The sequence below is a fragment of the Mesocricetus auratus genome, unplaced genomic scaffold (genome assembly GCF_017639785.1).
Source record: "Mesocricetus auratus isolate SY011 unplaced genomic scaffold, BCM_Maur_2.0 Super-Scaffold_100023, whole genome shotgun sequence".
Taxonomy (NCBI): domain Eukaryota; kingdom Metazoa; phylum Chordata; class Mammalia; order Rodentia; family Cricetidae; genus Mesocricetus; species Mesocricetus auratus.
The window spans coordinates 20,914,131-20,930,193 of NW_024429204.1; the positions used below are offsets into that span (position 1 = coordinate 20,914,131).

General features: G+C 46.6%; 1 protein-coding gene and 1 long non-coding RNA gene across 3 annotated transcripts in view; one reads left to right on the plus strand and one right to left on the minus strand.

Annotated features, from left to right (window-relative positions):
• Fer1l6 (fer-1 like family member 6) overlaps positions 1-16,063 on the plus strand; it is a 158,206-nt gene that overhangs the window by 120,894 nt on the left and 21,249 nt on the right. For both annotated transcript variants that reach the window (XM_040730441.1, XM_040730440.1), the window contains 7 exons: positions 1,006-1,131; positions 2,789-2,825; positions 4,181-4,305; positions 5,919-6,050; positions 6,908-7,033; positions 10,472-10,599; positions 14,760-14,930. In XM_040730441.1, coding sequence (XP_040586375.1) covers positions 1,006-1,131; positions 2,789-2,825; positions 4,181-4,305; positions 5,919-6,050; positions 6,908-7,033; positions 10,472-10,599; positions 14,760-14,930 — 845 coding nt within the window. The remainder of the gene's footprint in view (positions 1-1,005; positions 1,132-2,788; positions 2,826-4,180; positions 4,306-5,918; positions 6,051-6,907; positions 7,034-10,471; positions 10,600-14,759; positions 14,931-16,063) is intronic.
• On the minus strand, positions 641-14,764 carry LOC121133641. Its single transcript, XR_005870568.1, has 3 exons — positions 14,608-14,764; positions 7,156-7,243; positions 641-2,688 (listed from the first exon to the last, which is right to left on the minus strand). It is a non-coding gene; the product is annotated as an uncharacterized LOC121133641 (long non-coding RNA).

Here is a 16,063-nt window from a genome sequence, read left to right on the forward strand (position 1 = left end):
AAGCAATTCTGGCTACTGAGTTAAATCCTGTCTCAAAATTAAAGAAAGAAAATCCTAAGGAGTTTCTTTCCCAGTAAATAGTGAAACCTGGAATGCAAAAGCAAGTATGCCATGATGATGGACATTTTTCTCAGGGTGTACCAATCACATCCTTCCTCCGTGTCCCCTTACAAGGTTCTCTCCATTGTCCCAGATCTGCCCCAGACACTCATGTGTGTCCTGAGTCTTAGAGTTTGTTGATATCATGAACCTGTTATCCAGGGTTGGATATGATTTGTTGACATTGTGTCTTCATATTTCCTGGTCCTTGGTAGGGTACTTGGCACACAGTAGGTCCACTAGAGATGCTGGGAGCAGAAGGGGTGGTGGGCACATGATGAGTCTTCTGTAGATGACCGTCTTTTTCAAATGCCTCCTTTCTGAGGTATGTATTGATAGTTGTTACATATGACCAAATCTCTTCTACCACCCACCACTTCATGTTTTTGATGTCATCAACTTGCAGTTATTAAATGAGAAATAAAGCTAACTGTGGCGTTCCTATTTCGTGTCACTAGAACTTTCTCACAGTGAGAAGCCTAGGGTCATCATCTTTAGTTGAGAAAACGGAGAATCATATATTCCATATTAGTTGCCTAGTAATTGTTAACCCAAATCTGTCTGCAGCCAATACCCCTTCATTACATAGTATTGTGTCACATGGCCTGGAACCCTATCTCCCCGGCTGCACTTAGAGCTTTCTGGGTTTGTGTTGACACACTATTAAATTCCAAAAGTCAAACTCAGTGTAAAGCATCTTCATAACTAGTGGCTGAATTAATTGAAGGATGGTTGAAAACATGGGTAACTGTTCCTTTATTGAAGCAACATGGAGAACTGCTACCAAAAAAACCAACAGATGCCTCTGTCCACTTTTCACCAGCACCTACAAATTACTCAGATACCCAGTTGACTTCTACATGTAACCAATAAGGCCCAACTAGTAACCTGCCTCTCCTCCCATAGCAAGATCCCAGGAAGCCTTCCCGGAGATCCACCAAAAGGAGAAAGAGGACCATAGCAGACGAGTCTGCTGAGAATGTCATCGACTGGTGGTCCAAGTATGACGCCTCCCTAAAGAAAGCACAGAAGGTAGGGTCTCCTCTGTGACAGCTGAGGGACTCGGGGAACAAAGCATCCTCTCCCTCCTCCATCAAGGCCATGCTTCTCCCGTTAAATTTCAGTATGGAGAGCCTCAGGGCTTACACACGATCCTGTCTGGCATTCCACTGTGGTCTGCTCAACTTATCAGAGGCTGAACTCTTAGAGAAACCTGATTCTTGCTCTCCTACCTGCTAACAGTTGCTCCTCAGGGGAAGAACTTGAGGCTCAAATTCTCTCTCCATGGAGTTGGTATGGCTTGGGCTTGTGTGAGCTGTCACATATGTCCCTATGTGCAGCTGCCCTGTCATGTCCAGAAGACACGCTTTTCTTGTGGTTGTCACCTACCACCTTGTACGCTATTATGCTCTCTTCCGCGATGATCCCTGAGCCTTTGAAGGAGGGGCAGGACAAATGGCCTGTAGAGCTGAACCTCCGAGGCATCACACAGGGAAAAAGACACAAAGCTGGGTGGGAAGGGGAGGGGACACAGATCTGGACAGCGCTGGGTCAGGGGCGAATCAAAACTCATTGTATGAGGTCATCAAAGAACTAATTTTACAAAGATCAACTTTTAGAGGTGTGGTTCTGTTAAATGCAGAAGGGGGAAAACCAGAAGCCTGGTGTCCTGATGACAAGATCTCACGCTCCTGCTGCAGCTGGTGTAGTGCATAAGCTCTGCTGGAAACCCTCGACGGATATTCAGTATAGTCAGTGTACTCGGGCTATGACCCCTGGGAGACTTAGGGAGGTCAAGAAAGAAAAGAGGAGTCTCAACTTAGCATCAGTGGCAGGCAACACCCAGGCCAGAGAGCACCAGGGCTCCAGCAGGAGTCTACATTTGTAGGGGAAGTGATCCAAGTAAAGGAAGGTCTTGGCATAGCAAATAGCAACAATTGGCCAGGTGCCAGAGGAACCACACAGCCCCATGCACATGGGCTAAGACAGGGATCAGGTCACAACGCCGGAGAGCCTCGGGGAATGGGCCTGGAAATTCAGGTTAAAGCTCGGGAACGGATTTATTAAGATTTAGCAACACTGAGTTAAAAAGGAAGTAAGAATTGGACACATGCTACCAGAGCTGAGACTGTTTGGAATCTGTAGTTTAGAGACTTGATTTTCATTTAGGACTACTCAAAACCGGCACACCGAGAACTAACAAATCAGACACTAACCCCTGCCTCCACCAGTTTCCTTCTGCTGGATGGATGTTTCCCCTTCCTGTGAACAGTTAACCCTTTGCTGGTTCTCTGCTACCCTCCTTAACCCCTGGTACCCACCCAAGGCCCCAGCATACCAGCAGGGAGAACTCAGAGGGCAGGCTGCTGGGGTGCCCCAGGAATGGAAAATAGATTTGTCCTCCCTGTAGCTGAGAAGAGCCTGTCCCAGGGAACACTGATCTCCACCTTGGTGACACTATTGTTGGATGCACAGAAACATATTTTCTAGGGTTGGGACATCACCACTGCAGTTAAAAGCCATGTCTTCACAGTGTCTTCATGCTGGAGACTTCTTAGGGACTGTTTTAATATTCTTACAGTGGCATTCCTGGGGACACAGAGAGTCGGGATAATCAAATTAGAGCTGTTAGCACTTAGTAAATTAGACATAGCAGTGTCAATAATCTTATTTACTTTTTTTTTTTAAGGAAAAAGAGACCAACCCCAAGGAGAAAGGGGCTGCGGGTGAGTGGCTATTGGGCAGGGGTGGGGGTGGGGCAGGGTGGGGTGGGGTGGGGGTGGGGAGTTCTTGGATGCCTACCGGGTCCACTAAAGTAAGAATATAAGTGGAACTCATGGGAGAGGTGCTGTAGTTCAGCTCCATCATTTACATGTAGAAGATGACAACACGAAGGTCTTCCAGAGATTTGGTGGATAGAACCTGTGTGGCGTGCTTTGGGTTGAGTCCCACAGTACCAGAAAGGAAAGTCTTACAGATACTGTAGCTGAACTGGCCTGCAACTCAGATTAATATCTGGAACTGACTCACTTGTGTCCAGTGCAGAGATTTCACGTAGAAGGAGCAGATTAAAAATAGGATCAAGCTAGAAGCACAGGTCCAAACCAACAAGATAAAAGCAAATAGTGCTGAGTGGAAAGATCTGGATTAGGGATCCAAAATGCACTTTGCATGGGTTGGTTAGGTCTGATTTGGCAGAAGTCCAACAAAAGGGAGCTCAGTTCAAGTCACAGTCTAACTACAGCAGTAACAGCAAGCAGCCAAGAATGTTTCAGATGGCGTGGTCATATGCACACACGCATGCACTTACACCCCTGAGACACATGTGTGTGTGTGTGCGCGCGCGCGCGCACACACACACACACACACACACACACACACACACACACACACATCACGCACATTCCTGAGAGCCTGGCTCCTAACTAACACGTTTCATTTCCTGTTCCTCCTAAGACCAGCCATCTCCAATGGCATTTCCATCGCACTCATGATGAGACAGAGATACAAAGAGGTCAAGTTACTCTTCCAAGGTCACATAGCTAGAAATAGCAGAGCTCAACACCCATCTCTAGTCATTTTTTTTGTTTTATGAGACAGGGTTTCTCTGTATTGTTTTGGAGGCTGTCGGTCAAGCCTGGCCTCAAACTCACAGAGATCCGCCTGCCTCTGCCTCCCGAGTGCTGGGATTAAAGGCGTGCACCACCACCGCCCGGCAACATCTCTAGTCATTTTTACTTCACATAATGCTGCTAAGATTTTACTAAATAATGTTATTAGCATGACCTCATACAAGACTCTTACCATATTTGAGCCTCATGTTGAACTAGATGACTCTCAAGACCCTGAGGACATTTGAGAAGAAAGGTAGCAAAAAGCCTTAGAACTATCCAAATCTGGGGTCTTTTCTCTTCTAGCCGGGGAGGGAAGAGCAAATAATGCACCTTCTCTGGCCCACTTAACACTTTGCCTGGCCCTAGGTAGCCACCAACACTGCATTTACACTGATATGAACTTCAGAGCTGTATGTCATAACCCTGCAGTTAACAATTCTCTAACAACTTCTGACGAATACCCACAGAGACCAAGCCAGATGAGGTGGTGTTGGATATAGATGATGGCCCCAAAAAGAAGAGAGACAAAATGCGCAAGAAGAAGCTGAAAGATGAAGGAAACGACGGGATCCCAAACCTGGCCGTCTTGAAGGTCTGTGGGCCCAAGGCCCAGCATGGGTGGGTGCAGAGCTCAGCTCCAGGCTTCTCTTGGCACCTTGGTCGCCTGTAGTGACCCCTTTATGAACTGACTCATGCTGTTTTTATTATAGGCACTGATGTGGGGAAATAAAATCTAGCATGCATGTAAACCAAGGCAAGGAAGCTTGCTTGGTTTCTTTCTCCATAGCTCCATATTCAGAAAGGGGATAATATACTGTGTTTAGCTTCAACCTGCGGGGGGGGGGTGATTTACAGTGTAAAAGTTCCCTTCAACTCCTCCTGGAGCACTGTTTAGCATGCACACTCAAAATAGCAGGAGCATTAACTAAAGTCAGCTCCATCAGACCAATCTTCCTATTAGCGAGAGGACATTAGCTGGAGGCATGTGTACGGTTGTGAAAATTTGAAGAACAGCAATTACTTATGTAGATATCACCCATTTATGTGGGTGAATAATTTTGAGAGGAAATTTGAATGAGTATTTAATTATATTTCTAAACCCCAAATTGAATTCTACTTTGCATTTCTGAAGTCTGTACATTATTTCCCCCTTGGAAAATTCATGTCTGCATGTATTATAATAAAAACAAACATTCTGCCATTTTAAATGTGCTAAGAATTAATAAATATTAATAATTTCAATGTCCCCAAAGTACTTCAGTCTGTATTTAATGGCCAATAACATCAATTAGGCATAAAAGGGTTGTTGTGTTTATGCCTATACATTTGAAAATGTTTTGTGGGCTGGAAAGACAGCTCTGTGGTTAACAAAACTTGCTGCTCTTGCAGAGGACTTGAGTTTGCTTCCCAAAACCTACCTGGGAGCTCACAACCATCTATAATTCCAGTTTTAGGGCTTCTGACACCTCTCTGGCCTCCACAGGCACTAGGTATACACGTAGTGCACATACATGCATGAAGGCAAAACACTCATACACATAAAAATAAATGTAAATAATGCTTGAAAATGTTTTCAGTTGGCTATGCTTCTTGGAATTGAAATTTTTATGCAAAGGGATTTTATAAAATTCATAATAGTTAGCTTTAGGAGTGTTTAGCCAAATATTTTCCTTATCTTGCTAAAGATAAATCAACAACAGTCATTTACCTTTCCCCTGGGGCACATTTTAAGGCCAGTTTTTGAGAATTCTGGTCTTTCTCATTAAACCCACACTAAACCTTTTGTATTAGGTCTTTTTGCACAGCTCTGGTCTAAGTACATGAGGACTACTTGGGGGAAGGGCTCACTTGGGCTCAGGGTTTCAGAAGATTCAGCCCATGCATGCTCTGCCTGTGTGCTTGGACAGATAGATCATCATGGTGTCAGGGTGTGTAGTAGTGGACTAACAGGAAACAGAGACGATGACTCTGATGAGCCTCAGAAGACCAGAATGCTGGCATGTAGTCAATAAAGGCTGTCCTCATGAAGGTTCAGATGGGAACAAGGACCCTACTGGGGGCTGAGCCAGAGGCCATTCCTGTTATATCCTGGTGAAGAATTTGTCTGTATTTGGTCTGCTTTCAAACTCTGAATGAGAATGAGTTTAAAGGTGATCGAGTAATTAACCTTCCATCCTCTCAGTATAATCTCCTTTCTCTCTAAAGATATACGATGGAGACCTTGAGAGTGAATTTAACAATTTTGAAGACTGGGTGAAGACCTTTGAACTCTTGAGAGGCAAATCTACAGAAGACGATCACGGTCTGGATGGGGACCGAGTCATAGGGAAGTTCAAGGCAGGTTCCTGGTGGACCCCATCCTCTGTCTCTGTCCATCAATGTCAGCTGTCACTCAATTCTAACAGTGGGTTGTGATATGGGACACAGGAACTGGGAGGATCCTTAGTGCCCACCCAGCACCTCCTCTGAAACCCCGCAAGGTCCAGCCACAGTCTTTGGAGACACTTCTGATGAGTGGCCAGTGGGCTAAACTCACTCTATGTAATGTAAGAAAACACAGTCACTGCCCATAAGGAACTCTACAGCACATTAAATACGTGATCTGTGCAGACTCGCCCGCTGAAAAGTTAAGATAAATCAAGCAATACAAACCCTTCATTGGTCAGACTTGGGGTTTCAGTATCACAAAACAGTCATTAGTATCTGTAGTTCACTGCCATGTGCTGGGTCTTTAATACCCTAGGTGACTCGGTTGGCCAACCTGGATTTAAATCCGGTTTATTATAGCAGCTCCAACAATATACTTGACCTCCCAGAGCTTCAGCTGCTGTATCTGGAAGGAGGAATACTGTACTCGGGACAGAGGGGGACAGAGAGGGACAGTAGGGAAGCCTGGGCATAGCATTCCACAGGTAAAGAGCCCTCAGATCCCACCTGTCACACTCCTCGAGTGATGGCCCTGTGACGGGAGCATTAGCATACTGACCCCACCCACTAGCATGCCAGGAGTAAGTGCTGAGGCAGGGCAGCTCGTATAAACTGACAAGGACGCCCTCTCCCTGTGACAAAGGGTGGCATTAGCCCATGTCCCTCAGACACATGGGCTGTGTTCATTTGCCCAGCGCTGGGCTCGCTGTGGTTTTTCGTGGGTAATATGACAGTTCTGTTTTCTAGCTTATGTTCTATGGTTCCAGGGCTCCTTCTGCATCTACAAAAGCCCAGAGGAGTCTGCCTCAGAGGACAGTGGGCAGCTGAGAATCCAACAAGGGATCCCACCCAATCAGCCCATCGAAGTGTTGATCAGGGTGTACATTGTTGCGGTAAGCCGTCCCCCCTTTGGTCTAAGTGGGTGGGTTAGCTTTACCCATACAAACATCACAAACGGGGCTTAAACAATGGAAATGTATTTATCACGATTCTGGGACTGTAAATCCATGATTACCTGGTGGTGTCGGTGTCTGGTGGAACCTCTCCTGAGGGCTTGTTTGTAGGTGTGTGTCTCCTTACTGTGTCTTCACATGACCGTGCCTCTGGGACGTGGAAGGAGAAAGAGCAATGTCTGAAATCTACAGCTCCACTCCTGGGACATGGCTGATTTTAGTCACCTGCCTACTACTGTGACACTATAACCAGCCATGGGTCCCACACAGTTAGGCCTCACCATATGTATGCAGTTAGAAGCGTCCAGATCAGTCCATTACAGGGCATGAAGGCTGATCACTTCCTGGCACACAGGACTCATCTGAGAAGTTTTATCAGCTGTTATTATAGTCTACCAGCATTGTCTGAAGCCAAAAGCAGAAGTAGGACACCCACAGGGAAGACGGCAAGAGGAAGAGCCCGGGAGAGACACCTAGAACCCAACAGGGCAATGAAGCTCCCCCAGTGACGCAATACTGCCATTAGAAGTTTCGTTTGGAATGCATTAAAACAAAAATCTCTCAAAACATTATGTTCTCTAGGCTTCCCTTTTTGATAACGGGTCACAAAACTTTAATTATAAAACTTTTTGGCTTACATGATGTTCAACTGTCCAAATCCTCATGGGTCGTGGATTTTTTTTCAGCTTGTTGCTTGGATTTAATTTCCATGATTGTCTTTTATTGTAGTTTTCTTATTCAGTGCTGCCTCTCCTCATGTTACTTATATAATTTGTAAGGAGCATTAACAAAGCAAAAAAAAAAAAAACAAATTGCCAGATGCGATGATACAAGCCCTTAGTACCAGCACTCAGGAATCAGGGTTCCATGCAGAGAGTTCCAGGCCCACCTGGCTCACATAGAGAGTTCCAGACCCACCTGGCCCATGCAGAGAGCTCTAGACCCACCTGGCCCATGTAAGAGAGGTCCAGGCCCACCTGGCTCATATAAGAGAGGTCTAGGCCCACCTGGCTCACACAGAGAGTTCCAAACCCACCTGGCCCATGTAAGAGAGTTCCAGGCCCACCTGGCTCACACAGAGAGTTCCAGACCCACCTGGCCCATGTAAGAGAGTTCCAGGCCCACCTGGCTCACACAGAGAGTTCCAGACCCACCTGGCCCATGTAAGAGAGGTCCAGGCCCACCTGGCTCATATAAGAGAGGTCTAGGCCCACCTGGCTCACACAGAGAGTTCCAAACCCACCTGGCCCATGTAAGAGAGTTCCAGGCCCACCTGGCTCACACAGAGAGTTCCAGACCCACCTGGCCCATGTAAGAGAGTTCCAGGCCCACCTGGCTCACACAGAGAGTTCCAGACCCACCTGGCCCATGTAAGAGAGGTCCAGGCCCACCTGGCTCACACAGAGAGTTCCAGGCTAGCCAAGCACACGGTGAGACCCTGTCTCAGGAAGGAAACAAAATGTAACTGGAAGAGAAAACTAACTGTCCTTTCATTGCGCCCTGCTTGGGTGTCCTTCTCTCCTCAGGATCACCGCACAGCCACGTGTGTCTGTGTGACGGAGTCTTGTCCTCCAAAGGCTAGAGAGGGTGGCCGTGCTTATGCTAAACCTTAGACAATGCTGGTAGACTATAATAAATGCCTGCCTACGGGCTGCTCTACAATAGCCTTTTCATAGTGTTATCCAGGAAGCTCCTGGTGTCCTGGGAGATAATTAACACACATTGTGTGTCAAGAAACACAATGCATGTTCAAGTAAATATGAGGTATATTGTGTTCAAGAATTGATTTTTCTTCTCCAACTCTGGCAGTTCTCAATGTTCACATGAACACTAAAGGCCCAGAGAGTTCGGGAAACAGGCAACTGGGCGGCTAAGTCCTGTGCACTGTCTCCATGCCCCCCCCCCCGCCTTTCCTCCCACTGAGTGACAGTGCTGTGAGACACACCACTCACCGCACCTCTCTTGTCTAGGGCTCTCAATACAAGGGTCAGGGCCGCTGAGAAGCAGGAGAAGCAGGTTCCTGCCTGGAGCAGGGGTGAGCAGCACAGAGGAGGTCTGGTTTGGGCTGCAGTTTGTGGACGTGAAGACTTGAATGAACAGAATAAGAAGACCACAGTCCCGGATCTCATTAGCAACAAAAGTCACTGCAGGACAGAGGGCCAGTGTTTGGCATGGGCCTTGTTAGCGGCGTGACTGTGTGGGTTTTCCTATCACTTGTTGGTACACAATTATCTGGTTATACAATATACTGATTTTTTAAAAGAATTTACCAAACACTAGAGAGTTGTTTAAAAAGTAACTAGAAAATGCATATAGGAAGAAATCAAAGTTCTTCTCTGTGCTCCTCTCATAACACAGACATTATCAGTACATGGACTTCGCTACTTTTAGCGGCCATATGGCATTTTTTTGAGTGGCTATAGTATCGCTTTTGAGAAGACCCTGTTCAGTGTCCTTGAGATACAGTAACAAGCAGGACAGTACTCTCATTCTCATGGAGGACACATGCTGGCTCCAAGTAGTTTGAGAACCCGGAAGTATTAAAAATAGACAAAGGAACACAGTGGACAGGTTGTATCAGAGTTCCCTGCTGCACAGAGAGTAAAACGTCAGTGATTCCACAAGGAAAAACAGAGGAGCAGCCTATTTGGACTGTGCTTTGGCATCTGACCTTTTTACGAATTTTGGATATTAATCAACCTCCAGAGAACACTCTTGAATGCATAGCTCGATCTGCACATCCTGTTCCGTCTCTGGAGACAGTCTGAAATGTGGGGTGTTTCTCAGCTTTCTTCACTACCGAGTTTCTCAATTTTGGTGCCATGTCTTACTGGCCTCCTTCCGTGGCCTTTCCCTTCACGGTGTTCGCTACTGACAGCCCAAGGCCTGGCCATTCTGGAATCAGGCTTCATGATCTGAAACACATCATCATTCAGGGAGCCATGGCCAAAGGCAAGACTCACAGGGTAGTGGCTTCTGGAACCACTGGTGCTGGACATGGTTTTATAGATAGAGCCAGGAACAACGTGGCTTGTCCACGACGACACAGTCACTTAGAACTAGAACATGGGCTCATGTCTTCTGGCACCTGTTCCAATGTGTTCCTCACTGCCATGTTGCTAAGCTCTGGCTTCCTCTGGGCAGATGACAGTAAAGAAAGATGATATCAATATAGTTCTTTTTAGCAGCAAGACTTGGAGGCTAAAGAGGTGTTTCTTCGATTTTGCTGCACTGTAAAAAAAATCTAAGGAGCTTCTAAAAGTCCCAAATCTCAGGACCCAGAAAACCGGAACATCTCCAGATAGAACCTGGCACCCAAGTGTCCCCATGCACAGCCAGGACCACTGGGTCACAGCCATTTCCTTTTTTTCTCCCCAGGCATTTAATCTCAGCCCAGCTGATCCAGATGGCAAATCAGACCCCTACATTGTCCTCAGACTTGGCAAAACAGAAATCAAAGACCGGGACAAATACATCCCCAAACAACTGAATCCAGTGTTCGGAAGGTCGGTGGCCATTCCAGTTGGGTTGTGGTGTCCTTTTCTGCATTGGCGGCTGTGGTATTCCTGGAGGGCTGGGCGAAATGGGGTGCCTGTGGAGGGTGTCTTGGGTAACATACAAGCTGAAGGTTAAACATTGACATGTGCTCTTGATAACAGCCAACCAAATGTCTATGACATGTAGAACATTTTCCTATTTGGGAGTTGGTATGCAGAGATCTTCAGACACATAGTTCTGTAGCAGCATTTCCTAGATCTCAAACTTAAAAGTGCCTTGAAGGGTCGTGGATACCACCTCCCGGTTCCGTATAGAGAGCTTTCTTCTTACAATCAAGACACCTAAGATCCAAAGAGGTTATATTCAAATCCACACAACTCAGAATTAGAGGAAGCTGGGTCAGATGGCTGGCCTTTTGGTCTCCTACTAGAGAGAGTTTTTCCACCATACCACTTTGCCACCCACTTGCAGTCCCGAGGTCCACTGACATCCCCAAGCTGTGTTCTATTTTCCTGCAAATTGTTAAAGTACTCTGTCCGTATGGGATGCTGTAGAACTAGACACAGGAATTTTCTGGTATGTGGCAACAAGTTTTAGAAAGATTTATTTGTTTTATTCATATGTGTGTATGTTTTGCTTACATGTTTGTATGTGCACCACATGTGTACAGTGCCCATGGCATCAGATCCCCTAGAAGTGGACTTACAGATGGTTATGAGCCACCATGCAGGTGCTGGGAACCAAACCCAGGTCCTCTACAAGAGCAACGAGTGCTCTTAACCACTGAGCCATCTCTCCAGACACAACCCATTGACCTTATTGTGACAGAGTATGCATGTTTCCTGCTTGAGTTTGTGCACTGGCTACCGCTGACCTTGGAACTGGAGCCTGGGTTTCACTGTCATGGGTACTCTGTAACCTCATGAAGCTAACTTTGCCTCTGCCTGGAGCTGTAGTGACACCTGACTCTAGACTCCATTGGGAGAATGTGTGAAATGTATATCACAGTCAGTGCAACACACATCCGCCACCGTCCCCCCCCCCCACTGGTTACTTTAGCAATATCTTAAGTATATTTAATTTTGTTTCTTGAGGAGCTGAGAGCACGGGATGAAATCTCCACCAGATGCGTATACGTTCCCACATCCATCTGTATCGCTTCTGAGCCCCATGGTGTTTGATCAGCCCCGGCTTCTTAGATTTTATTGCTGCTGAGGAAATGAGGCAGTAAACGAGCGAGCCTGTCTGGGTTAATGGGAGCGATTAAGTTGACAGTACAGGGGAAGTATGCCCTTGTCTCTCTGATCCAGAGATGACCTTTGCTGCAGTCTGTCACCTACGTAACCACTGCTGCATCTCTGCCCTGACAGCTTCCCAGACGTGATTTAGACTTGCTCTCTCAGCCTCGTTTTATGGCTCTGGAAAGTCGGAGGCCAGTGTGACAGACGCACCTCCCGTCTGCATGCAGCTTCACGGGGCTTCTTTCACTGTCTCTAGGTGTAGATGGTTGGTGGGATGTGTCTTTCATTGTTACTCCAGAATACACATCCCTGCCTCAATCCAGCTGTGCTCCAGAAGGCTGTGTGTCTAACCCGGGGCTTAGGGACGCCCCTCCTGAAGGGAATACCTGCTCTGGTGTTCATGTGAGGATGTCACAGTCCCTGCTGCTAACACCCTGGTTCCTTGGGCTTCTCTCTTTCTCCATCATCACTTCTGGCATAGGGTCACTTGTTTGTGTGTTCATTCACTGACTCCTTCTCTCTACCAGAGGTCAGATCTGTTTGTGCATGAGCGCATGTGGTCAGTGCTACTTCCTCAGCACCTCGGACAGCACTAGTCTGAAAGAGTGAATGAGTGAAAGACTAGGTACACAGACAAAACGTCCTTTGATGGCGAGATCTGATGGGACTCCGGTGCTCTGCATCTTGTTAAAGTTGAGTACCACCACGGTCTTTGGCAGCTCTTCACAGCTCTCAAATTGCTGAACCTGGGTGACTGAAATAGCTCGCTAACTGATGACTCACCTCTGCAGGCCTTGGTCCTAGCTGGGCCTTCATCTGTCCACTTCCCTTGGTTCCCTGATGAACTACACACACACACACACACACACACACACACACACACACACACCACTCATACACGGTTCTCTCTCTCACACACACGCATGCACACACACCACTCATACACGGTTCTCTCTCTCACACACACCACTCATACACGGTTCTCTCTCTCTCTCTTTCTCTCTTTCTCTCTTTCTCTCTCTCTCTCTCTCTCTCTCTCTCTCTCTCTATCACACACACACACACACACACACACAGTTATTAAGAATCCATCCTGGAGCCGGGCGGTGGTGGCGCACGCCTTTAATCCCAGCACTCGGGAGCGGATCTCTGTGAGTTCAAGGCTGGGCTGGACCGACAGCCTCTGAAACAATACAGAGAAACCCTGTCTCGTAAAAACCATAAAAAAAAAGAATCCATCCTGGGTCAGATTCTCTGCCAGTCTGTGACGGCTGAGAGAAAAATGAATGGGGATTATGACACCAGTGAAAGTCCTGTACAAGCTGGAGAAGCGCAGGTCTGAGTTCCAGGTCTAGGGGCGGGAGAACTCCCTGCTGTCTAGTTCCAGGTGAAGGGACTTCTCTTCATGATGTTCTTCTCCAGCTCACAACAGTGCGTGTGACTCCAGCTCAGCTCCTGCCATCTTCTTGTATGCCTCCCCCACTAGACATTGTTCTACGCCCAGGACCTGTCTGTCACATTGTGGCTGTGTGATAAATGCCAGAATAAGAAGTTAGGAAATGAATGAATGAAATAAGGAACTTTGGGAAATCTCTTTGAACCTCTGAATGCCTGCACAGTTTCACTGTCTCAAAGTTTGCTCATTTCATGATCTTTCCTCAAGCAAATACACTTAATGGTATTATCACTGACACCCAACCTGATGCAAGCCTAGGAGTTCCGGGGAGACCAGGAATCCATTGGTCATGCAAACTTTTGGATGACAGCTCAGTAAATTCAGGCAAGGCTAAACAATGAATACAGGTAGATGAGAAGGACCAGAGCCATCACGTCCTCTGTCATTGTTGCCAGGGTCAGTGACGCCCCTATTGAGCCCTTCCTTAATAGCTACCATGGTGACAGCAAAATTCAGTAATGAATGTTGGGTGCTTGCTTCTGATGTACCCCCAGAATAGCCATTGCAATCTAGAAGCCAGGATTTGAAGTCAAAGAAGGCACTGCCATGTTTAACAGAGGAAGAGCACATGAATTTTGTGCCTGTAAAGTCCCACCTGCTCCTTTTAGAACCTGATCTATCAATTATAACCCCTGTGGCTGTAGATTGTCTGTTTATCTCATGGGGGAGGGTAATTGTCTCCTGAACAGGTTGCTGTCTCCGCCACACTAGACTTGGGATCTCATCGCACGTTCTAGGAAGGATAGCTTTACGATTCTCCACTTAGGATCTCTAGGTTTTGGTTTCCTTATCTCCAAACTAGAGGATTGGGATGTAGCTTTCTGGCATGCTTTGTAGTTGAAAGAAATAGCCAGTGTACTCTCTGCAGGCCAAGCGCAAGCCCCAGCAATCAGAGAACGGTAGTCTGTTTTCAAGGCGTGTGGTTTTGCAGAGACAGCCTGCGATTCTCTGTTTCCCCCCAGCAAGGTTTTCTTTTTGAAAACCCCCGCAGGTGTCCCTCCATAAGCAGTAACAGAAAGGCATGGTAACATTCCTACTGGGTCTGAGCTGAAAACCTGGACGTGAAATGTGTGTTTTGGATGATCAACTTTGCATCTAACACCACACAATGTTAGAAAGACACCCTATTTGTTCTCCATACAACAAGGGTGAAAGAGCCTAAGTAACATCCCCGGTGTTTAACAGTCAGAAAGTTCAGGTCCAGAATCAGATAGGAAGTCAGACCAAAGCTCCCAATAAGCAACTCTAAGACATGGTCGGTGAAAAGGCCATCATTGTCTATGGAGATTTGACAACGGAATCAGAAGCTAGGGCTGTACCTGGATAATGAGCGACCCGGATTCCTGTCCATGCTGGCTGAATTGCTGATACAGTCGCGGCATCCACCCAGAGAGTAAGCTATCTAGAAGGAAGCTGGTGAAGCTCCACCCTACCAAACATTGCTGACTCCCAGCTCTCTGCTTGGACGCAGGTCATTTGAGATCCAGGCCACTTTGCCAAAGGAGTCCCTGCTCTCCGTCCTCATCTACGACCATGACATGATCGGGTCGGATGACCTCATCGGGGAGACCAAGATCGACTTGGAGAACCGTTTCTACAGCAAGCACAGAGCCATCTGCGGTTTGCAGAGCCAATACGAGATGTAAGTCCTTTCTCCTGTGGAGACCCGGTTAGCGTCCGGGTCCACAGGCTTGCGGGGATCCAGACCGCGCATGCGTGTATCCATCTCGAGGCAATCAGACCGTATCAGCAGAGCTGGGTTGAGGAGACTACTGTTCATGTCTTCGAGAGCCAGTGGGACTGGGGAAACAGCTCTGTTTTAAGACCCAGGGCAGGTTCTTCAAGAGTAAAGAGCCAGGCTGTGGTGTGGCGTGTATCCACCTGTGGCAGTCAGGATTCCCTGGGGGATGGTGCTCGACCAATGATGGTTAATACAAAGCAAACGTCGTTGCCACATGTGCATAGGACCTGCTGTTTTAAGAGCTTTGTATGGAATATCTCATTGGTTTCCCCAGAACTCGCTGGGGCTGTGTTATCCCACTTTGTAAGTGGAGGAAGAGTGAATCCAAAAGCCTTTACAAAGATTTGCCATTCTGCTTTATTTTTAAATGTAGGCTACCAGCTTGATTTGTTTTTTTAAGTATATTGAATCTGATTATATTTTTTAACAAACTCTTACAAATTATAGCTAGGAAAATATAGACATTTCATTGTAGTTCCATTCTGCAATTCAAAAAAATACTATCCTAAATAGAAATGGAAACTAATTTACATAGTTTGTCACTATAAATAATTTGCAGAAATCACTATTTTGCATAAGTGATAAAATTAAATATTTATGTAAATGTTTTTTCTTATTTACTTTTAGTATTTTTACTATACTACTTCTGAACTTGGATTACACTTTCCATAGTCATTGTTCTTACTTTGTAGCTTAAGTATTTTATGGCTGCCACTTAATATGCTTGAGTCCTTGCTTTACCGGGCCTGTATAGTATTCCATCATACGAACGTGTTATAAGGTGGTAGTGTCAACTGACTTTTGATCTGTAGGACGTGTGACAGTAGCAGTTCCCATTGCGGTAGGCCAGGACTCAGGGGTTGAGTAGGAACCGTGGTCAGCCCTGTCCTATGATCTACTTCTCCAAATCATCGATTTCTTAAAAGACGAAAGGATTGGGGAGACCTAGAGGAGCCCAGCGAGAAAGTCACTGATTAGAAAAACCTTCCTCCGGAGACACGAGTCCGTAAGATGAGTTGTATGAGGGAAGGAGG